Raw genomic sequence first — 23,392 nt, forward strand, 5'->3', positions numbered from 1 at the left:
ATTGCTTTTCATCTCATAGCAGTTGTTCTTTGCATGACCCCCGTGTCTCGCTCTATTGCTTTGTGAGGGTTCTGAATGAATTCTGGGTGATTAACTGGAAAGTGGTGATTGGCTTGAATGGATGGTGGGTTGTCCAGCCGCTGATTTTTACAATAGGAAACAATGGTGAATAGGCTTGTCTGACAAACATCCTTTGTCTGCTGTTTAAAAAACAGCTGTGTGTTTTTTAAAGAGAGAGAGAGAGAATCTGTGCCGGATACTTTATAGTACAAAATGGCTGTAAATTTAGAAATATCACATTTGTGCCTGAACCACATTTGCGAGGGCATCCAACTGTAAAAAAATGACATGATAAACATACTTTCATTTTTTTAATGTAAAGGTTTTTGACCCACAATTTTCTAACTTTCTTAAAGGAGTAGATCACCTTCAAAATGAAAATTCTGTCATCACTGACACGCCCTCCTGTCATTTCAAACCTGAATGACTGTCTTTCTGCTGCGGTACATAAAAGAAGATATTTTGAATAATGTTGGTAACAGAACAGCACAGTCCCCCATTCACTTCTATTGTAAGTGTAAGTGAATGGGACGCTGTTAATAACAATCTTCTGCGGAAGAAAGACAGTCACACAGGTTTGAAATGACAAGAGGGTGAGTAAATGATGACAGAATTTTCATTTTGACTGTGAACTACTCTTTTAAAAGGGAAAATTGTATAAGACTCATATGTGCATTTGTGTTTAGAGCAGTAATGTGCATGAAATGAGTTAATGTCTATAGAATGTGACCTTTAGCATTTGGAGAGCAGAACTCAGAACAAAATCCACGAAAGCTTGACATACTCAATACCAGCACTTTACCTTTTGTAGACACATGCTAATGCAAACACTCATGCTCTCTTTTTGGAGTTTATTGGAACAATGCAACCAGCCACTCGGTACTGCATTCCTAACGGTTTAGAGGTCAAAGGTTAAACTGGGGTGCACCTTTTTGTTCGACAAATAAAGCGAGGACCAGAGGCGCTGAAGTGTCATAGTGTGAGCACTAGAATTGTTTTGCCTAAGGGCAGATTCTCAGTATATTACATATTTTACTGTTTTCATATTGACTGATGCATCCACAGTTTAAATGTCCTTGTTTGGGATAAGCGCTTGATATTACTTGTAACAAGTAATATTTATTTTGTAAAAAAATACAATTCAAGTATATTTTTAATGAATTAATAAATGATGAATAAATAATTCATAAGCTACAAAATGTGGACACATACCACATGGGTTGGCCACCACAGAGTCAAGACCTTAACCCCATTGAGGATCTTTGGGATCTGCTGGAGAAGACTTTGCGCAGCGTCCCGACTCTCCCATCATCAATACACATTCTGGACATTGCGCAAGCTTATCGAAACAATGCCACAGCGAATGCGCTCCATCCTACTCTTAATTCTTCTAAATCAAAGCCCCCCCACCAGGTTTAGCTCAAATGTTTTGTGAAAACCTGCAGCGGTGTGATATAACATCACCGTTGCAACTGGTGGAAGTGTCTCTTTCTTCAAACAGTTTGTAATTTTGTCACTTTCCAGCGGTGCATTCTTAACAAAATGGCCTTGCAACATAATTAGAGTGTCTACTCCACAGCAATCCTTCCTAAAAGTATTTAAACTCAAGAGTTTAAGAGACAAGAAAAGCAAATCCACAATTGTATTTTTACAACTGTTGCCTCTCTGTCACCGTTTGAAACTAAATTGCAGGTTACTTTACAAACGTATCTTTACATATTTCAAATGATGTCAAACACACATTTCCTGTAAAATCGTAACTAACAACTTAAGTAGACAATTTTGAACACCGATCATTCGTGTACTCAATAACTGTTCATTCATATAATTAGTAGTTTTTAACCCCTTAGATGTATGGATTGCGGCTTTTAAAGCTCTGGGGAACACTTGATTCTTATTGATCATTGTGTGGTTAAATATCTTTGTGAAGACGCATGCACATCATTAGAAACCGCGGGTGGCCGGAGATGTCGCAAGCATTGTGCTGACCTGTGAGGGGTAAACGTGCTCCTGATTGGTTCTCGGTTTTGGCCATGGCAACGTGTAATCAGCACTGTTAGATGAGCTTTGCGGCCCTGACTTGATGTAGGGTATTTTAGGATCTGAAATGGGGCCCCCCAAACCCCCACTTCCCTCTAAAATTCTGCGGCACACCACAAGTAGATGCACTGAAAAGGGCCACCTTCATAGTCCACTTTAGGATTAGACCACTCCGTCTGAAAGCTATTATGGATTATATATTAGATATACTGTGTGTGCATATAGGGTGGCGAAAATAGACTTCTGCTCAGACCACCGCAAGTACTATTAAGACGAAAAAATAATGAATGCCACACGGTAGACTGTTCTTGAAAATGCATATTTAAACTAAAAGGATGAACGTTACTGAATTTGACATTATACTTGGAGGTAAGACGACAAAATTTATTTTTGGTAATATAAAGAAGAAACATATGCAAGATGTTGCACTATTCTTGGTCAATAATCAAATGAAAACACATTTGTTAGATTTAACCATGTTAACTATTGACTTGTAAGACAAGCATTCAGGAGCATCAAAATATGCTCATTCTCAATTGCATGTAGAATTTTATATTTTTGTCCGTAATATCGACAGATCATTATTTAATAGAGAATACACGCATTAGCATTTAATAACAAGTGTTTAATTTATTTGAATTGTCAGCTGGATATATTTGGAGGGGCCAAGAAAACTCTGGAGGGGCATGTTTCTTTAGTTCATGCTGTCAGTAAAAAACTTGCCGGCACCGAAAGCTAAAAATTCAAGACTTTGTAACAATTGAAAATCTTATACTCGTCATATAATTTGTAATGCAAATATTTGCATTAAATACTAGCACTTTTTCCTAGTAGTTTTAGATTTTTACATTCTGCTATAAACCTAGTAACACGTTTCACTAAAGTCAATCTAAACTTGATCCTTTATATCTTTTTATGATTAAACACATATGACATAGTAACTTATTTATTCGACAAATTCATACTGTACTCTTAACTGTAACTAAATAAAATATTTGCACATTGCAGAAAGCTATCATCCAAACTGAAATACCTATGTGAATAAATTAAAACTTGAGATTGTAATGAGACTAACACTCTATTTCAGTGTGAATGTATGCGTGTGTGCACTAGTATTCTCTTTATAATGTAATGCAGCATTCTGCATTCACAAGGGACCCTGCACACACATCCCCTCTACCCACAATCCCCCCTGGATTAACACATCCCTCCCTTTGCTGCTGTTGCCATAGGAAACCCTCCACCCCCTGTGGTCTTCTGAAGAGATAATTTGTCATGTGTGAACTCTTGTTGATGGTTGTGTGGCATGTGGATGTACGTTTTGATGTGCATTCAAACAACATACTTTTTAAAATCAAATTTTCCATCTGCATGAAATATCAAAGAATATATATGCTGTATGCAGTAGTGTAATCTAACACGGTTTTGAGTACATTTATTGAATGATCGAAAAATCTACTTGTATTTTTGTGTCCTAAATATCAGTGAGAGGTTATTTGACTTATGATGTATTTTCTTAATGTCAATTTTCATGATTTCAATTCGTATTTTTTTGTCCTCAGATTCCTCACTCGGTTCTCATTTTATCTTTCAGCGGTCATTCATCCCAGTGTGGAGATCAAGAACCTGATTGATGCAGAACCACGTGTTTTCTCTTTTTGCTGGTCTTGTTGAACATTCAACGCTGTCGGTGAGTTTCTGACATTAAAAAACCATCGACCGTTGATTGTGCCCTGAGGCCACGCCCACATCAACCAGACACACCAACTGTGGACACGCCCACCTCTGTCTTTCCATCTACAGTTAAAGGTCATGATCAACATTCATTGCTGTCGGTGGGTTTAGTTTCATAACAGCTCTCTGAACAATGAATGTAGCTACGGCCCAGAACATCACGCTCAGCAGAGATCTACTTCTTTCTTTCATGCTCCTCTCATCCTCGCGGAGCTGGAGTTCTTCAAGGTAGACGCAAATAGAAGCAGCCACGCTGACTGCTTCCTCCGGCATCTAATTGGTAGTTGTGCGTATGAGCGTGTGTATGTGTCGAGCGGATAGAAGGAAACGGAAGATGAATGTGTAATCATTGAGATGTTCTTCTCATTTGGCTGTTTTGTTTGTTAAATTATATACTGTGTTCATTGCAGCTTAAAATGGCACTTGAATACTGGGTCCTTTCTCTCTCAGCTGTGTGTATATGGTGTCCTGGCACTGTTTTCTAGCTTTTTCGTGATTGGGTGTGTAATATTCTGTGTGAACATGTGTCTGTTCAGTCTGCAGCTCAGACATCAGAAGAAGCTTCAGTCTCCAAGTCTCCAGACACTGAAACACAACAACGCAGTCTTTGTCTGATGCTGAACTATTTCTGTCTCTCTTTGACTACCTTTCATTCTTCCATGTTTTCATCTGAAGCGAATCTCTGAATAATAAAATCGTAGATGCACTTCCGCTGTGTCCTGATTTCGAATGCTCTGTTTTTCAAAGAGAGTTCTACACAACCTGACTAACAGTAAAATATGATTTTCTTAGAATAACCAAGCTTGTGTTCAGATTTGGACAGTTTTACCCAGTGGTTTTGCTTGGGAGACATTTTACTTACTACATCTGAAAGCATATCATCACGCTTTTCACTCCAGTATTAGTAAAAAAATGCAATTGAGTAAAAAGTGATTTAGTTAAAGATGTTTAGTGTCAAAGCTAAAAACGAAAAAAACGAAATATTTGTGAAATGTAGTGGAATAAAAAGTAGAGTATTCTTTGTATGAATTAAATAGTGATTCTTGTCTATTACATTTATTTGGCTTTAAATGATACTGCATGACATTAAACTAAATCAATATTATTTACAATAAGTTAATTATTCAACTAATATTAAACAGAACCTTTGCAGAAATACAGTAGTATCTGTCATAAGTCATGTCAATAAACTCACTAGTTAGGATATTATTGTGTTGTCATCAGTTTCTTGCTCAGGACCCCATGAGCCGTCAGACCCATAGCACTGGAATCAAACCACCTTGCCTAAAGCTAAAAATGAAACAAATGAAAGGTAGTGCATAGTGATGCTGTCTGACCGAGTTATTCTTGGAGTATGAGGTGTGTCTCTGTAAAGTCAATGGCTTAATTGGAAATCCAAGGCACTATCATTTGTTTAAAAAAAAGACATTTGTAAAAGATGAATTCCTTAACAATAGGTTATGCTCAAAAGGCAGTGGTTATACTGTGTGCTGCTGCTATCAAAAAAAAGATAAGGCATTTTAGTGACACAACACAAACATGCAGAAATGTGGACTTAAACATAAGATATTATTCAAATCATGACCATTCTGCATTACATACCACGGTGGAGTCAGGTTTTCGGAGCAGATGGCTTAAAAGTAAAAGATTTGTGACATCATCCAAAAAGGAAAGTTTTTTCATTTGACTTAAACAATGTGGGAGACCAACTCAACAGTACACAATATGACCAAAAGCATTATTTAAATTGGGTACATTTGGATTTATTGACTCTTAACTGGTGAAAATGACATAAAGGATTGTCAGCTCTTAAAGATCCGCAGACGTTCATTTGAGGCCATGAGTTTCAGGGGAAATTTTGCAGTTCAGCATTTGATTACGTGAAAGGAAAGATTAGAGCTGGGCAGCTGAGCTTTTTTGTTGCCGAGTTCCTGTTTGTGGCTCTTTAGGAATGTGTGTGTTTCTCCATTATTCAGCAGGAAGTCCTCTGTGTGTGCAGCCATGCAAAGAGCCAACGATGTCATGGCTATTAATTAAACCACTCAGCTGCAGGAAGTGTGTTCCTATCCTAATCGTATCCCAATTTTCATTTACTACAAGATGTTTCATATAGAATACTGAGATTTGATGGAGATTTGATAGATTTAAAACTGTCTATATGCAGATAATTCTGAAATAAAATATTTTATAAGTCATATAAAATATGCCCTGACCTAAAGATTGGGACCAATACATTCGACCTGAAAACAGTTCAACCTTTCTGATTACTGTGACATGTAATGTTTCTACATTAAAATATATTTAGGCCTTTCAAATGAGTGTTTTAATAAATATGAATATACTTGAATGTAAAAATTAATAACAATAACCTAAAAACATTATTGGTCTAATGTTGCTCTTTCACGGCACCTAAAATGCGTGTCAAACGTGAGAGAGCGACACCCAGTGGATTTTTGGATGACTTCACCCTTTTACAGTGGCATGTCGACTGTCTTAACATGTGACAAATGATGTTTCAAGCCTTGTTTGTTTTAAACCACGGTGAAGCTATTCCGCATTCTCGGGATTCCCTTTAGATGACACAATCATTGTTATTTCCAGAGCTCAAGTATTTATGGGGAATTTTTCACCGAAGAATATCTAGCAATGTAACCCTCCTCTTTAATTTACCTCTTGAATGAAAAACCACTTTCTAGTAACAAACATTTAAAACATATTTATTTAATCAAATCAATAATAAAAAAAATTCATTCATGCTTTCTATAAATCTCTACATTTCTTCACCTTTAATTGTTCTCGATAACCAAAGTAAACCGCAGCGTTTTATTTAAAAACAGAAACAGAAAACAACTTTCAACTTTACGTAAAAAAATTATTTTAATGCCTTTGATTAAAAAGAGACGGAACAAGCAATACAAAATTAACATGCATATACAAATATGCAAAATAGATTTTTATGCAAATTGCATAAAGAAAAGAACTCCTTCATGAAAAAAGAACTACATTACACATTTGGCAGGCACTTTTATCCAAACCAATTTGCAATGCATTGGCCTGTCTGGATGTTTTCCAAATTAATTTCTTCGTTTTTTCTTGATCGCCTCCACTTTCTCCCTAAAAAGACAAACAGACAACAGAATCATTAGCTTTGAGTGCAAACCTTCAATTACCCAACCGACTTCATTTAGCCTCCGTGTCTATTCACACATTTTTATCTTATCTGCAAGCTTACCTCAGTTTACGGATGTTTTCCATTACCCAGGATTTAGATGGGTCTGTGCAAATATTCCTGCCACCATGTGCATGAAATCTAAAAGGGAAGAATGATCACGTTGTATGAATTGTCTCTATGAATCAGTTATTTCATTCAGGGTGCAGCAGGTGTGTGTAGGTGCATCTCACACTTACATTACAGCATCAAGGTGGCAGTTTTCTTTGTTCGACTGAATGGAGAAGCCTCTGATATACGAGATAGGTATTCTTGTCTGGGTGTATTTTCTGCAGCACGCTGCAGACAGAACAAAGCAAATTAAAACATGCTGGGAGAAGAGGAAGCTTCTGCTGCGGAACTTAAAATCGACACGTCAAAGAAATTCAAAATGAGTTTCATTGACAAAGAGAGAAAGAGAGTTTTGTAAATTCATGTCCACTTTTAAACGTCTACTCTATGCTTTGGAGTGGAGATTTTGCCGACTATAAAATGTGAAAGAGAGAAGAACTGGTTAAACTAGTAAAATAGGTTTACAGCAAGAGATATACTTACACAAAGCCGAGGCATCTGTACAAAATGCACTGAGAGCCAAAACCAACAGCATGATCGTGATAACTGAAGTCCGAGACATCGTCTGTCTGTCTGTCGAGCTTTCTGTCTGTGATGCTCAAAGCGACAGTCAGGTGAGAACTGGGGCAGGTTTGAACGTACAACAGCTTTATAGAGGTAGGACTTGGAACATCCCTTGTGACAAAGCATTTGGTATTTCCAATGCATACGTAAACATGAACACATGTGTACAAATATATCATTAACTAAATCCACTCACAATGAGATGTGATGTAAAAAAATGTGCAACAAGGAAGAAGCTGAAGGTAGAAAGGCCTGAGGGAAAGTACGGCACCCTGTTACACATTCACCTACCTGAAGGAGAGAGTGAAACATGTAACATATTTAAATTGCTGGAAACTCCAGGAATAATGTGCTTTATGATGTTAAAGGTCAGGAGATTTAGGAAAGTGTTGAATGTTCCTAAAAATAGACATACATTTTTAACTTCAAAAATCTTATGTAACAGTTCTATGCAATGTAGTCTATAAATAGTATGGTACTTACAAACATATCATTGTTTTTACAGCGGTACAGTGAGCATCTTGATATTTATAGATTTTATACCAGTCAAAATAGTTTTCATGATATTAAAAACCTTTAGTTCCAACGGCAAATGTCGGAATCTTTGAAATTAGCTATGTGGAGAAAAATGCCACCATGTTGCTTTCATTACAAAACAAAAATGTTTTGAAAAAATAAAGAAAAGCAGCCAATAAGATTTCAGAATATACTATGGTTACCTTTGCTACAGTGGGTATTATTCTTAAATGTGACAAATATAAATAAAGGCTCGGTATGTGACACTAAACTTTTAACATGTAGTGTATGTTTTATAATGTGAAAATCAAATATAAAAGACGCCCATTAGAGGCACCTCAAGACATTAGTTTTGGTGATTTTATAGATTCAGTGATTAGAGATTGGAGTTTTCTGAATGAATGTTAAGTGTTTCTGTAATTGATGGAAATGAACATAAAGTCAAAAGAGTACAATCCAATAATATAAAAGACTTCATAATACTGAATTTGTCGAATATTCTGTACTTGCATATGGCTGGTTGCCAATGCCGAGAACTGCAAAAGGAATCTAATTTATTTGTTCAAAAGCATTTTGATAGTTCTTGAAAGTTTTAGTGTCAGGTATTATCCACCTGAGCAGGGACTCAAACCAACAACTTTGTGGTTGCAGTATGAAAATCATGTATTATGAGACTATTGTTATAATTATTAATAAACGAAAGCACACTCGAGTGGATTGTTCCAAACCACCCAGACGCTTGTTTGCATTTCGACATATTATGCGGTCCGTGTGGGTGTACTGGATTTGGTTTGTATCTTTTCTAGGTCATAATGTTTTATGTAACCCATGTCCTAAAATCGAAGAGTGAAATGGGTCACGAGAGCAAGAACAAAGCCTTACGATGTTCCATTATCACTGAGTAATTTCCTTTAAAAACCACAGACTTTGCTTACTGTTGCAGCATGACTTTATTGCTCTTAGAAGCTTAAAATGCAACTTGCATTGCTTAATACACTGGTAATTTCACTAAAACATCCTTTTGATTTAATTACGTACATCTACAGGTTTGGAGAGGTCTAAACCTTCTTGACATTTTGAAACTAATTTCTAAAAAAGAGACTTGTAACACGGGGGTCTGCAGAATCTCTCTTGATGCTGTTTTGTGTCATCAGACTGATTCAAGCTGTGATAAGAGATCATAGACAAGTGATCAGGGTTAGATTTCCTGGAAATGTGATGCCTTTGAACACACGTTAGTCTAGATCTTTTACTAAACGATTATATGATTTTCTCTTTGACATGCTTTGAAAGTATATAGAACGTTCAATATAAAGAGTTTGGAAATGTTTAGAATTAACATAAAAGATTGCCAGAAATGTTAGATCGATTAAGCAGTGGGGTGTATAGTATTAACATGTTATCAGAGATTGTGATCAGATTAAAGAAAATGTGATGAATCTTTGATCGGTTTTCTGATTTTTGATACTATAAATAGGTTCATGTTTATGTCAAATTTTTGTTTCATTCAAAATACTAATATTTTTACCACATTCTCAATTGAAATATTGTTTCTTTTTGTATTTATTTGGAGAAAATGAAAACTGGAGATACAGGTCAAAATAACAGAAATGATGCTGTGTATTTTTCAGACTTCAAATACTGCAAAGAAAACAAGACCATATTTACTTTTAAGCAATTCAGCAGTAATATTTTAGAAAAATCCAAAATATTTAATGTGATAACATAACCTCGTGTCATGTGTCATTCGGTCAGTCTTCCACATTGCTGTTGGATGACTTTATGGCCCTCTTGAGGTTTGATTAGTTTCAATTAATTGACATATACATTTATTAATTAAACAGACATTGATTAAACAGATGTTGGACTGGAACGGCCATCATTCATCCAAAAATACTGATTAAATTATAATTTTTTGCACGGCTATATCTCTGACCCCAGTGGTCTATAATGTGCTTTTTTATGTATTTTCTAAACGTTAACCACATATATGTAAAAGGTATACCTTAACAACATGGACATACTGTAAGCAAGTTGCTTCAAAAGTGATCATGGTATGGTTTAGATAATGGTTATTTTAAAACAACTGATTGGGCACTGTTTTCAAAAATATAGGTTTTACCTGTTTCAATTCAATTCAATTTTATTTATATAGCGCCTTTCACAATTTGCATTGTTCCAAAGCAGCTTTACAGGGGAAAAACGAAAAACCCAAGAAAGGGTAAAACACACTACATGGTGTTTTATATAATAAATCCAACTATTCTAGTAAATAATATCTAATGTCAGCATCTCCTGGTGGTTTATTTAGCATATTTGCATTAAGTGAATGCTTGGCTGAAAAGATGCGTTTTTAATCTAGATTTAAATTGGGCGAGTGTGTCTGATCCTCGAATAATATCAGGGAGGCTGTTCCAGAGTTTAGGTGCTACGTATGAGAAAGCTCGACCCGTCAACTATTTTGTGTAAAACTTTAAATACTACAGGAATTCTACAGTAGACCTATACAATTTTGAGAAAGAAATGATTGTTGCTAACAATAACAATATTGTTGACATTTATTAAAAATGATTATAAGTTCAATATCAAAGATTTTGTAACCAATACACATTTAAAATATTTTAATTGTATTATTTTACAAATCCACTCAATTCTGGCATACGATGTATGCATAATAACGATTATATATTAATTTTAATTATGTATAATAATGCGCATCATTATAAGAATGATAATAGTAATCTTATATCTTTTAATAGTATAGCAATATAATTGATGATAGGATGAACAGAATTTCTAAATGCACTATAGAAAATATTTCTAAAAATGGAATATCCCACTTGATAACACACACCTTTTCCTGACCTACAAACATTTACACCAATTTCCCCCTTTCCACCCTCCAATTCCGCTTTAACGTGGTCAACAAATTCCCCCCATGTATGTATATATTGTAGCTTCTTGGGATGTCAAATAATGTGGACACATATTAGACACATACACTCTAGTTCTTTCTGTACAACTGTCAAAGTTGTCATTTCATTTTGCGATCTCAGTTTTCTTTTCATTAAGCGACTTTTTACACTTTAATGATGAACAGACTTTTCCTGACATCTTCAACACTGCTGTTGTTGCTGTGCGTCTGTGTCACCTTGTGTCAAAGCGGTAAGTGAAAATATGATGCTTTCTGTGTTTACTGAATTCTTCAAGTTTACATGAATGAAAAATATACCTTAATGCTTGTAAATATTCAGGATAGGGACTGACAGAAACAGGTCACTTCACAAGTGCTTTTGCAATTGTTCTGATCAATTAAAATGTAAGAACATGGATTATAATAAAGTTAATCTCAGACTTATCTCACCCATTTCACTGAACCTCTGAACATTGCTAACCTAATGAATATAGTTTTTACAGCTGCATAAGGGGCCAATGGGTGGAGTGATAAAATATTGTCATATTCTCCTCTCGAGGAAACCAGAGTGCTACAATTTATTTCGAACATAGGACACATTTTGAAGATTCATACATTCAGTTATTTTCAGTGAAGTGGCAGTTCATAGTGACCACATCTGTCAAACTGCAAAAACCACCATAAAGAAAAACACTCCACAAAACGTGCATGTGTGTTTAAAAAAGCAGACATACGAATGAAATCTTTAAATAAAACGATAGGTCAGATTAGGTGTCATGAAACAAAGAGAAATTAGATTGCATAATAATGTGTCATGAAACAAAGAGAAATTAGATTGCATTTGTTGTGTTTTTAGGTCCGGTACGATGCTGTACCAAATATTCGACACAATCTCTTCCTCTCCGGTGGCTAAAAGATTACAAACGGCAAGATGTCACCATGACATGCAACATAGAGGCTGTCATGTAAGTAAAAATCTATTTAGGTGCATATATTCCTATATTCAAGTTATAGATTTCTGTTAGTGTATTCTTCACATATACTTTGTAAATGTTTGTGTGGTTGTAGTTTGATATTTTATCCTGCACTTTATTTTTCTTTTCTAAAGTTTCACTACTGTGAAGGACAAACTCATCTGTGCTAACCCGAAAGACCAGTGGGTTCAGAAAGCTATATCATATATCATGTAAGTTCACAAAGACTTACATTATGTGTTTCTTCTTTCATTTAAAAACAGTGCATGTAGCAACACACACTTGTAAATATTTGTTTATTCATACATTTGTTGTCTTTTATCTCTTAACAGGAAAACAAAGTCCGAATAATGTACACAGCAGACATGCCTCAAACTGGGATTTATGTTCTGACAAACCAAAATATTTGTTTATATATTAATTAATTCATGAAAGAAATGTATCTAAAACATGTGAGGATTTATTCCTCTTTTTTCCATTTGTTTTGTAACTCTAATATTGAAAGTATGGGTAGCCTACTTGAAGTTTCCTCAGTTCTTACCTTCCTTCTTATTTTGCTCTGACATTTTAAATGATGGAAACAATTCTAGGCAGAAGTAACAAAACATATTTTGAGTTATAAACAAGTGTAGAAACGCTTTGGATAAAAGCGTATGCTAAATGAATAAATGTAAATGTAAAAAGTTGTATGTTCATCCACTTATAATAAATACACACAAATCTCTCTTCTGCGACAAAATGACGGGTCACGTTTTCATCAGCATGTATTACTTAAAGTTAAACTAAGGCCAGTTATGCTGTAAGGTACGTTTGCCGCTAGACGTCAGTGTTTCCTTCGTTATTTGGCTAATGAATACAATTTAAAGAAACGTCACTGAAACGGAATTAATGGTTACAGTGAACCGTGTCTTTTGGGAACTATAGTGACATGTGTGGGTCCATAGATGAGAATATTATTATTATATAAGGTCTTAAATTAAAAATAATCCAAATAAATAAATGAATATAAAGTTCGTATGGGTTTTCGAAAACGGTGTCCTCACTGTATATGTCATCGAGGTTGTCTCATTTCAGTAAAAAAAGACATTTATTTCTCCTTAAAACTTAGCGGTTGCTTTTCTGAAAAGATCCTGAAATACTACATCCCTAACGTATGCGCCCGCCCAAAACACCATTTCCCACAAAGCCTTGCGCCGCTGACGAAACGTCACAAGTCAACATGGCGGAAAGCAGCGTTTTAACGCTTAACTCAAATGTGCCTGTTTTTGAATACACAGACGTGAGCTCCAAAGAGTTTCACATCGGTTCTTTTAGAGATTTATGGCTGAATGCGTTAAACCCGGATGTGTATTCATACAGCGACACGACTCCAGACATACAAGACGTGCAGCTTATTGAAGAGATGGGCATTGAACCTGAAACCCTGGAGGAACTGAAGAACATGTGCAGCGTTGAGTCCCTGAGAAGTGAACATGAAGACACAGACACCGTGCCCGCAGATTCTCAGCTCTCCACTTTGAAACTGCGCAAGAGAAGACAAGAATATAAAGAATCTCTAACCAGGGACCACATCGACAGACATGAAGCTTACGCCAATGAATTGGAGATGATATGTGTGGGTAAGAAGCCAGAAGACCTGGGAGATCTAGTCCCCGAGGGAGAGTTAATCCTGACTTTTAACGTGCTGTATCCCGTGCTATTTCAGCGGTTTAAGCATGTAAGAGCATATCAGACACTGAATGTGTTGGGCTCTCAAAAGTTGACCGAGCTTAAAGATGCCATCTGCTGTGTCAGCGATCTCCAGGTGTTTGGAGAGTTCAGCAACAGTCCAGACATGGTGCCGCAATTCATCAGCAAGGATCATTACAAGTCGGCTTTCTTCTTCTTCAACGGGACTTTCTACAACGACATGCGCTTCCCAGAATGCCGAGACATCAGCGCCACAACAATCGAATGGGCCAGAACCAGAGACTTTCCGGAATTTGAGATTGCCAAGATGGAGGACACTTGTTTCCACGACCTGAAGATGAAAGTGGGGTTTCCCTATTACTACACCCACCAGGGTGATTGCGAGCATGTTGTTATCCTCACCGACATCAGACTGGTCCATCAGGATGATTGTCTGGACAAGAAACTCTACCCGCTCATCACACATAAGCACAGGGTCGTGACTCGGAAGTGCTCTGTGTGTCATACCTACATCAGCAGATGGGTTACATCTAATGATGCTCTGGCCCCCACAGACCCCTGTCTGTTTTGTGAGCAGTGCTTTCGATTGTTTCACTACGACGATAAATTAGAAAAAGTAGGAGATTTCGTGGCCTACGCCTATGTCGATCCTGGCACGTTTAACTGATCCTTCAACACAATCGTGTTCTCCAGATGGCGTTGTTGCACTGTGTGTCACTGAAGATTTGTCATGACACTTCATCTTGCAATGTTGGGAAAGTAAAACATTTGCACTGTTATGTGCCACTTTATATGTTAAGTTCTCTGTTTTTGTGAAAAATTAAATAATTTTAAGACTTGAAGCGCTACAGAATCTATGTCGATTATCATGTTTATTGTAAAAAACAAATTCTTATACATTACCAAGGGATGTTATGTTCTGAATTAAAGTCTGGCAAGTTCAGAGTTGTTTGATAACAAATAAAATGGTATTTTGCGAAGTTGATAGTGTAATACAGCCCATTGTTCTTTATTTTTTATAAATTGTTTAAATGAGATCTGTCCAGCTGCGTAAATCTTTTAAAGATTTAAAGGCATAGTTAACTCAAAAATTCTAAATCTGTCATGAATTACTCACCCTATTTGTTCTAAATATGTATACATTTATTTTTGTTCGGTTAAACACAAAGATGTTTGGAAGAATGCTAGCAACTGACAGTTCTGAGGCATCATTGACTACCATAGTAGGAAAAATTTTAATATTAGTCAAAGGTGCCCCAGAACTGTTTGCTTTTCTAAATTCCTCAAAATATATTATTTTGTGTCCAACAGAACAACAGAAAATATATACAATAATTTTTCTTACTATGGTACTCAATGATGTCCCAGAAATGTCAGTTGCTAACATTTTCCCAAATATCTTTGTGTTCAACTGAACAAATGCATGTATACAGGTTTGAAATAACCTGAGGGTGAATAATTCATGACAGAATTTTCATTTTGGGGTGAACTCCCTTTAAGGTACACCTAGTATTTTTTATTAATGATCACACACAAAAAATATAAACAAAAGCCAGAAGACACCAATGCTTATTGCAGCCTATGTTTAAAATGATGTACCATTATGTTTAATGGCCTAAAAAGTAGTTTGCAGCTGAAAAAATGACCAGAAAAACTAGCTTTACACTTGACTGCCAAATGTATCTATTTGTTGTGCCTTATACCAAAAAAACGTTGGCCTGATCTTGTCCATTATTTATTGCTACTTTTAAAGAAGATATGGTGCAACCTTTAATTCTTCAAGGTGCAACCAAAAATCTGTGAATAAATACGTTCTTAATAGCATAGTGCTAAAAAAGGCATCAAACCACTTGCATGCAAAGCATTTGATAGATCATTAATTTGTCAATCCATACAATACAATCAGGATGTTTCATATTGCTGATATATCTGACTAAAATATAGTTTGTGCTAATTCACTATCGTAGGAATCTGATCTGAACTTCAGGAGCAATCAGCAAACTTGAGTCTTATTCATAAATATCATATTCCTTGATCCCATGTCTTACCACACTTTCTTAATTTCCCACATACCCACATACTGACTGGGATTTTGAAAACGATTGTAAAACCCCACCCATGAGGAGTCGAAGTTATATCACATACGAGCACATGCTTTACCCTCTTTATCGTAGAGCTGCAGACTTGCGTCAAACTCCCTTTATTTTAGGAGGGATGACTCCGTTGGCATCCAGTCCATAAATGTTCTTTCGATCAGTCAAGTATGACAAGACTTTAGGTCGATCGGGATTTTGACAGTCTGATAATCATTTCATCCATTCTTCAGCAGCCTTCCAGGGTGTAGTTTGTGTTAGTCCGCTAGTATAGGTATTCTTTAAGAAAAAGCGGCTCTGAACTCCAGGAGCAGTTGGCAAATTTGACTCGTATTCATAAACATCATTACACTTTTTGTCATGTCCTCTTCTTTTTTTAAATATACAGCATACGAATAAGTGTTATGTTTTTCATTGGGACTTTCTGAACTATTGTAAAACCCCACCAAAGATGTGCTGAAGTCATCGAGCCATTTATGTAGAGCCGAGCATAAGCTTTACCGTTTTTAGTGTAAAAGTCAAATCCTTTTATTAATGTGGGAATCATTCTGTTTTCATCATCAAACTCACAAATTGTTGGTTTAGTCTTTTGTGGACTTTTCCACATTATCGTTACTCTATATTCCAAGGTTTCAACTTGTGGACAAGTTTGGGTCAATAAGTGTCCTGATTAAATTATTTGTATTGTTTACTTGTAGACTTGTAGATTCTCTACCTGCTTAAAATCTTTGCTTCTCCAGTATCTTCTGCTTATTTGACCCCTGACCAGCAGACTTTATGATGTTGACATTCATCATTTCATACTTGGGTCAATTACCTGTATGAGACTGATACACAACCATTACAGCAAACACGATATATTTAAAAGTAAATCAGGTTGATGGTGCCAATTATTTTTTAAACTTATGAAAGTCATTACCAAATACAAAAATAAACAAAAACATCAGTTACCCAAAAGTTGACATTCACCTGACTTTTAAATGAGTATTGCCATGTGTTATTGATATGTAGATATGTTGAAAATAACGTGTTCAAGGCAGTACTAAATTAAAAACATAAGCCTTATTTTTAGAATTCCTCTTTTTTATGTAATCCAGCATAGTTGTGAAATGTAGCTCTTATCATACCAAAAATAGTGGGTAATTTGCAACCAAGTGGGACAATCTGAACGCATAGTTGCAAATACATGTTTGTGTTGGATTTACCCAATGGCTGAGTTTATCCCTTTACAGACTCACTCAACAGCATTTTTAGAGTTTCCTTTTATCTAAGCTTATAGTTTTTCCCACACTAAACTGGGCTGCGTTTTCCAAAAGCATCGTTACTTCAACAGCACTTGAAAATCATCGTAGATCTACGAGCACTCTGGAGTAATCGTAAAGCCCTAAGTGCATCCTAAAACAGATTTATGAGGTCACCTGCAGGAAACCAGAGAATTGCGTTTAAACCATTTTAGTGGCATTACACAATATTGTATGTAATTTTGTATTTCCCAAAGGAACATACAGAAAAAACGATTACTTTTTTAACTTTTATTAGTCTAAACAACCCTTTCCTTTACAAATAACCTTTTCTTCATGGTTCCTTGGAACCACTGAGCCATAAATTGTATTATATGGCATTATGATAGACCCTTATTTTTGCAAGTGTAAAATGCTTTAAACGTGTTACTACCTGTATATTCAACAATATCATTTTTTATCATATCAATATCAATATCATATTACAGCAAATAGCTATTAGAATTTACTCTACATAAATATAATGGATCCAAGGCCATAGGTCAAATGACACGATACATAGTTTAATCCATTTTTACAACATCATTTATTTCAAACAAATAGTTATAAAAGGTGTTTAGATGTTTTGCATGGGGTTTCATTTTACTACATCAGCAAAGTGTACTTTTGGATAGCTAACGATAACTCGTAGTTTTCTGCTGATAAAGCAAACTGTTTCAAAAGCCTTGTTTTGTCTTTTTCTGTCATCTGTTTCTGCCGTATTGGTTAAAAACAGAAACTAATTCAAGGAACTTTAACTTTAACATTTCTTATGAAAGTGGAATTAAAACTAACCCCGCTACTCAACCTAATAACCATAACCCCCTAACCCAAGCCATAACATAACATAACAACATAACAACATAACAACATAACAACATAACATAACATAACATGACATGACATGACATGACATGACATGACATGACATGACATGACATGACATGACATGACATAACATAACATAACATAACATAACATAACATAACATAACATAACATAACATAACATAACATAACATAACATAACATAACATAACATTACATAACATAACATAACATAACATAACATAACATAACATAACATAAGAGGGAAATAAGTTGATAAATATGGCATAGAAGACCTGGCTCCCTTTCTTTTTTCTCAATGAACACAATGGATCCTTATCTGACAGGAACATTATTGTAGTTGTCATATTACGTTCTCCTCTTTTTACTGAAAAATTTAGTAACATAATTAAAACTTGTACATACATTATGTGCAGATTTAAGTTGGCTCCACCCCCGGCTGCAGGCTGTGCGCGCGCCTGATGCAGCACCCTCCGCCCCGGATGAAGGCGCTGTCTTTTGCGTGCGCGTCCTTCCGGTAAAGAATGAACGCTTGCGATGGATCACTGTTTATGTTAAATGTTAATGTTGTATTTGGCTATAGTGAAATTCATGATGGATCCAACATCAGTTTGATGCTTTTCATTTCCTATTTCCAATCATGTAATTCAAAACTTCCAGGAGTATATACAGCGTGTTAGCATCTCAACCTATGTGACGGTACGTCTGTTAGATTCAGTAAGTAATGAGCAATGCACAACTATAATGTTGAATATCTTAACATTATCAAAGACACATTTTGAAGAGTAGAAATACTATTTATAATCGCGTCTTTAACGGCACAGTCGGAACTTACGCATGGTAGTACTTAACGTTACTTCGATAAACGGGGATACAATTCGTTTAGGGATCATTTAGCTATAAGGTTGGTTGATTGTTTATTTACTGTATTTAAATATATATGTACATATATTTATAATTTGTTTATAATCAAATATTAGCAATAAAATACAAAGGAAAATAATGCTATTGTCAATTACACATATGTCTGTGCGATAAAACGCCCACGATGTTCATAATCACAGTTATGTGTTTCACTTTAGAATCGGTTCATCTAGTTGCCATGCAAACGGAGGCTGAGCAAAATGGGATGTTTGTGGATGGGAGCTTTCCCGCTGATGACTCCTCCCTTTTCTCTGACTACACCACGCCCCTCTCCAGTTTGCTTGCTGAGATCACATGGCTCCGCCCACAGGTACAATGATTATTTTGTCGAGGCAAAAGTGTATGTAGATGTGGCTGTATTGAGCAGTGATTTCTGTTTTTGGCAAACTCTTAGGAGATATGTGAGCATCCTCGGCTCTTCCCGGATGAACCTGTTGAGGCCAACCCGAAGCAAGGGATTCTGGGAGATTGCTGGTTGCTATGTGCCTGCTCCATGTTACTCAAGAACCAGCATCTGATGAACAAGGTAAATTATGTGAGGTGTTCTGTTTTGCTATAAGTGTGATTTAAAACCTATGTGTTTTAAATTATTCATTAGATTGTTTTCTTACGTATCAGATTATCAGGTATTTCCACAGGAACAACCCTTATGGGGTGACAGTGGTTACCACGGTGATTTCCGCTTCCAGTTCTGGAAGAACGGAAAATGGATAGAGGTACGGGTGGATGACCGACTTCCCTGTATTAATGGTACCCCTTGTTTCTCACGGTGCGTGAGCTGCAGGTCATTCTGGGTAGCACTGCTGGAGAAAGCATATGCCAAGTAAGTGTTGTCACCTGTTTTAACACTTAACTATGGACCCAACCTGATTCATGTTTTAGTGTAAATATATACTAATGGACATACGCTTTATACCATTCTTTATGCAAGGTTACACGGTTCATATGAGAGTTTGTGGGCGGGTCAAGTGTGCGAGGCCATGGTGGACCTAAGTGGAGCAATAGCAGAACGATGGAGTCTAAAAGAGGTGAAGTCACTGCAACAGCCCAACAATATTCAGACTAAGGACAAACCCAATGGGACGAGTCTGTCACAGCTTTCAGAGGAGCTGAAAAAGCGATGTTCCATCAGCTGCTCCATCCACAATGCCACCACTGGTAAGAAAACAAAGTAACTTGGAAGTGTTTATGTATAAGGATTATAGATAGCAGCTTTGAATACAATAGGTCTTTCTTTCTTTTCACATAAAAGATTTCTAGTCATATTTTTGTTTGTCTGTTGGTTAAGTAACTTGTAGGTAGATTGATTAATTCCGGTAATGGGATTGTTTTTTGTCTGTTTTCTTTTTGTTTACATCTCTTTGTCCATCTTTGTCTTACTGCAGGGGTCCCAGAGCTTGGCCAGTTCCACGCCATGAGTGTGATGGAATGGACCAACGTAACAACAACAACTGGTGAAAAAGTTCAGCTGATCAGGATTCGAAACCCCTGGGGGAGGAGGAGTCGGAGTGGGACCTGGAAGGAGAGGTTAGTGAATGTGTTTGCTAAAAAGTTTCCAGTATATTTCTCTTCCTACATTTGCTTTTATGTTATTTTGTGTCTATTCTTTGTGCCACATCCAAATTCATGACACAAATATAAACAAATATTGATATTCATCCATACAGTGGTCCTTTAACACCATATAATGAGATTTATTTTATTTAATTAGAAACTGCAGTTTTGTTTCTGTCTGACGGTTGTTTCTTTTCATACAGTGGTTTAGGGTGGAGTTCTCTAGAACCCTCGTGTACTCAGGCTTTGCTGGCCCGTACGGCAGAGGGGGAGTTTTGGATGAACAAGACAGAATTCCAGCAGGAATTTGATGAGGTCACAGTTAGTTATCCAATTAGTGAGGAAGGACACCTACAGAGCATCTACACAGGTAGTATGTATGTTTGTTGGGTAATTTTCATCCCAAGACCATGTCATATAACTCGGTATCCTTTCATGTAGGTAACATTTTAACCCACAGCCACCACATTGGTGGTCACTGGGTCAAAGGTCACTCTGCAGGCGGTTGCCGTAACAACAGCACCTTCAGCACCAATCCTAAATACTGGCTGAAAGTGATTGAGAGGGGAGAGGTGTTGCTGTCATTGCTGCAGTGTACAATGCCTGACCAACCAACAGAGGGCAGTGTGAAGCTGGCTATTGCACTACATGTGTGGAAGGTTAGAGAATGGCAAAACTCATCTAACTCATTCTGTTGTACAAAGTGAATTTCACAGGTTTGATATTTTGGGCTTTGGAGTCTAGTTGCTTTTAAATTGTTTTTTATAGGTGGAGACACAGCGCTTTAACCTGACACGGACGATAAACAACCCACCACTTCTGTCACACACACATGCGTACGATCGCGAGGTGGTTCTACACACCCATCTGAGCCCTGGGTTTTACCTGCTGGTTCCAAGCACCTTTCTGCAGGGAGCTGAGGGACGATTTCTCTTGAGAATTTATTCATCCTGTTCTACCTCTGTCAGGTGACTGCACATATTTTATTTTTTATTCATGATAGACATATTTTGTTGTACTTTCATCCAGTAAAAGCTTATATTCATGCAAAGTGTGTTGCTTGAGCAAGATGTTTTTATCAGTCGATGCAAAAGTCCAAAACCTCTCTCTCTATTTCTCCAGTGTGATGAAATCGACGCCTCCTCTACAGCCCTGTTCAGGTGGAGACTGGGAGTCCATCAGCTCACATGGATGTTGGACTGTCGGTTCTACTGCCGGAGGAGGTCGCAACTTCCCCACACATGGACGTAATCCCCGCATACCCCTTGCTGTGACCTATGACCCGGGAGGCAACAATGTTAGGGTCACACTACAACAAAACAGGCCAGAAGATGCCTTACATGCCATTGGATTCCATATTTATAAGGTCAGAATATATATATGACCATAATCTATATCGGATTTCCCATATCAAATTTTCCAACCCAAAATCATCCTTCAAGAAGTGATATGATTTTTTGCAGGAAAGCACACACAATACTGGATGTTTATGAAAGTTAGACATAAACCTTTTATAAAAGTACAAGCAACAGAACAAGCATATTTTTGTCTTAAAACTAATTTCAGGATACAGCATAACAGGAATATGTGCGGTGTGTTCGTGTCCAGGTACCCGATGGTGTCTCATGCTCCTCATTGGCCCCCAGTGTCATGTCTCCTGTGGTTAGACTAGTCCCTCACGCCCACTCCCAGGAGGTCAGTGTGTCTTGCCATCTGCAGCCGGGCGAGTACGCTGTAATTCCCTCCACCTACCAGCCTGAGCTCAGCGGTCAATTCACCCTAACGCTTACACGCAGGATACATCGGTGAAGTCACCTTTCTTATGTCTCTTATACTGGTTTGATGTGTTGTGGCAACTCTTAAGTAATTTGTAAAACATGATCGGTTACACAATAAAAGTATATAGTTAGTTACCATCAAAACATCATGACCATGTGTCACATAATTTACCAAATAATAATTATATAAATGTCTCAAAAGATCTTTGTTACACTATAGATTTAGCACCAAACACAACGTCAAATGAAACTGCACAAATAGCTTTTGCCTACAGTACAGTATGCATATTTGGTGCATTTAGAAGTAGAACTTGTGAAATCATTGTGTTCCGGTACTAAAGCTGTCAAATTTTCCACAGGAAAGCATTGCAGTGTCAGGAGCATCTGGGTAGTGCCATTCAGGAGGTAAGAATCAATGTTCAGATGATCTTAAGCTTAGCACAATTTGTTTAGGAGAGCATGCATAGACTCTATTGATTTTGAAATTGATATATCAGCGCTTGTTTTCTTTTCACTTTTGCTACACCTAAGGCATTTACCCTTTACTGTGAGACAGTAAAGAATCCCGAATGGACGATTGTGATCTGTAATGCACCATCTGTGTGTGTAAGATGCTCAAATTTTTTCTTTTTTCTACAATAGGTCTCCTGTATCTCTGTGATGAGACGATAGTCTGGGGAAGTGGATGAGATGCCCATGCTGACGTGTGCTGGTCTCTTCCTCTCGGACAACAAATGAAAGTCTTCTTACAGCACAAAACAGGGTTTACAATGTTAACGCCTGCCAAAAAGTGTTGCAGCTTGCCACACCAGCACATAGAGTTCTGTTGATGTGCCTGTTAGAGGTGTGTGCATACTGACTATTTAACATTTGCTTTGAATGTGACCCATCCTCATTTTTTCACATCAGAAGTCTTTTTATTTGCATTTTACATAATATAAAGCTGTTTTTGCACTTATAGACATTAATTTATTTAGCATTTAAATCATCTTTTGTTTTGCCTTTGGTTTTGAATAAAAAGAGAAGAAATAACCACAATGGTGTGCTCTTCATTTATTTGTATTCCTGTGTAAATTCATGGAAAGTAGCATTACTACAGTTCTCTCAAATTTTAAGTGGAAAATCTTACATTGAACGTAAACCC

The 23,392-nt window shown here is 36.7% G+C and overlaps 4 protein-coding genes across 11 annotated transcripts; 3 read left to right on the forward strand and 1 right to left on the reverse strand.

Annotated features, from left to right (window-relative positions):
• Window positions 1-6,535: 6,535 nt before the first annotated feature.
• Window positions 6,536-7,737, reverse strand: ccl20a.3 (chemokine (C-C motif) ligand 20a, duplicate 3). Its single transcript, XM_079453743.1, has 4 exons — window positions 7,598-7,737; window positions 7,243-7,342; window positions 7,067-7,144; window positions 6,536-6,948 (listed from the first exon to the last, which is right to left on the reverse strand). Exons 1-4 carry the CDS (start codon window positions 7,674-7,676, stop codon window positions 6,909-6,911), a joined length of 297 nt encoding a protein of 98 aa, XP_079309869.1. The 5' UTR covers window positions 7,677-7,737; the 3' UTR covers window positions 6,536-6,908.
• A 3,432-nt stretch (window positions 7,738-11,169) lies between these two features.
• Window positions 11,170-12,817, forward strand: ccl20a.4 (chemokine (C-C motif) ligand 20a, duplicate 4). The gene is made up of 4 exons (XM_079453374.1): window positions 11,170-11,359; window positions 11,965-12,073; window positions 12,217-12,294; window positions 12,415-12,817. Exons 1-4 carry the CDS (start codon window positions 11,284-11,286, stop codon window positions 12,431-12,433), a joined length of 282 nt encoding a protein of 93 aa, XP_079309500.1. The 5' UTR covers window positions 11,170-11,283; the 3' UTR covers window positions 12,434-12,817.
• A 449-nt stretch (window positions 12,818-13,266) lies between these two features.
• Window positions 13,267-14,924, forward strand: snapc3 (small nuclear RNA activating complex, polypeptide 3). The gene has a single exon (XM_079453727.1). It carries the CDS (start codon window positions 13,302-13,304, stop codon window positions 14,436-14,438), a length of 1,137 nt encoding a protein of 378 aa, XP_079309853.1. The 5' UTR covers window positions 13,267-13,301; the 3' UTR covers window positions 14,439-14,924.
• Window positions 14,925-18,436: 3,512 nt separating this feature from the next.
• Window positions 18,437-23,282, forward strand: capn10 (calpain 10). Of its 8 annotated transcripts, XM_079453720.1 has the most exons (14): window positions 18,437-18,509; window positions 18,653-18,691; window positions 19,075-19,226; window positions 19,311-19,442; window positions 19,543-19,739; window positions 19,848-20,074; window positions 20,302-20,443; window positions 20,674-20,840; window positions 20,912-21,129; window positions 21,239-21,438; window positions 21,593-21,836; window positions 22,079-22,275; window positions 22,608-22,653; window positions 22,891-23,282. In XM_079453720.1, exons 3-14 carry the CDS (start codon window positions 19,095-19,097, stop codon window positions 22,918-22,920), a joined length of 1,932 nt encoding a protein of 643 aa, XP_079309846.1. In that variant the 5' UTR covers window positions 18,437-18,509; window positions 18,653-18,691; window positions 19,075-19,094; the 3' UTR covers window positions 22,921-23,282. The 8 variants fall into 8 exon arrangements, with proteins under 8 accessions (XP_079309846.1, XP_079309848.1, XP_079309844.1 ...); XM_079453722.1 differs by having other exon boundaries at window positions 18,483-18,709; window positions 19,535-19,739; XM_079453718.1 differs by having other exon boundaries at window positions 18,483-18,709.
• Window positions 23,283-23,392: the final 110 nt, after the last annotated feature.

This window comes from Barbatula barbatula, assembly GCF_947034865.1.
Source record: "Barbatula barbatula genome assembly, chromosome: 3".
Taxonomy (NCBI): Eukaryota; Metazoa; Chordata; class Actinopteri; order Cypriniformes; family Nemacheilidae; genus Barbatula; species Barbatula barbatula.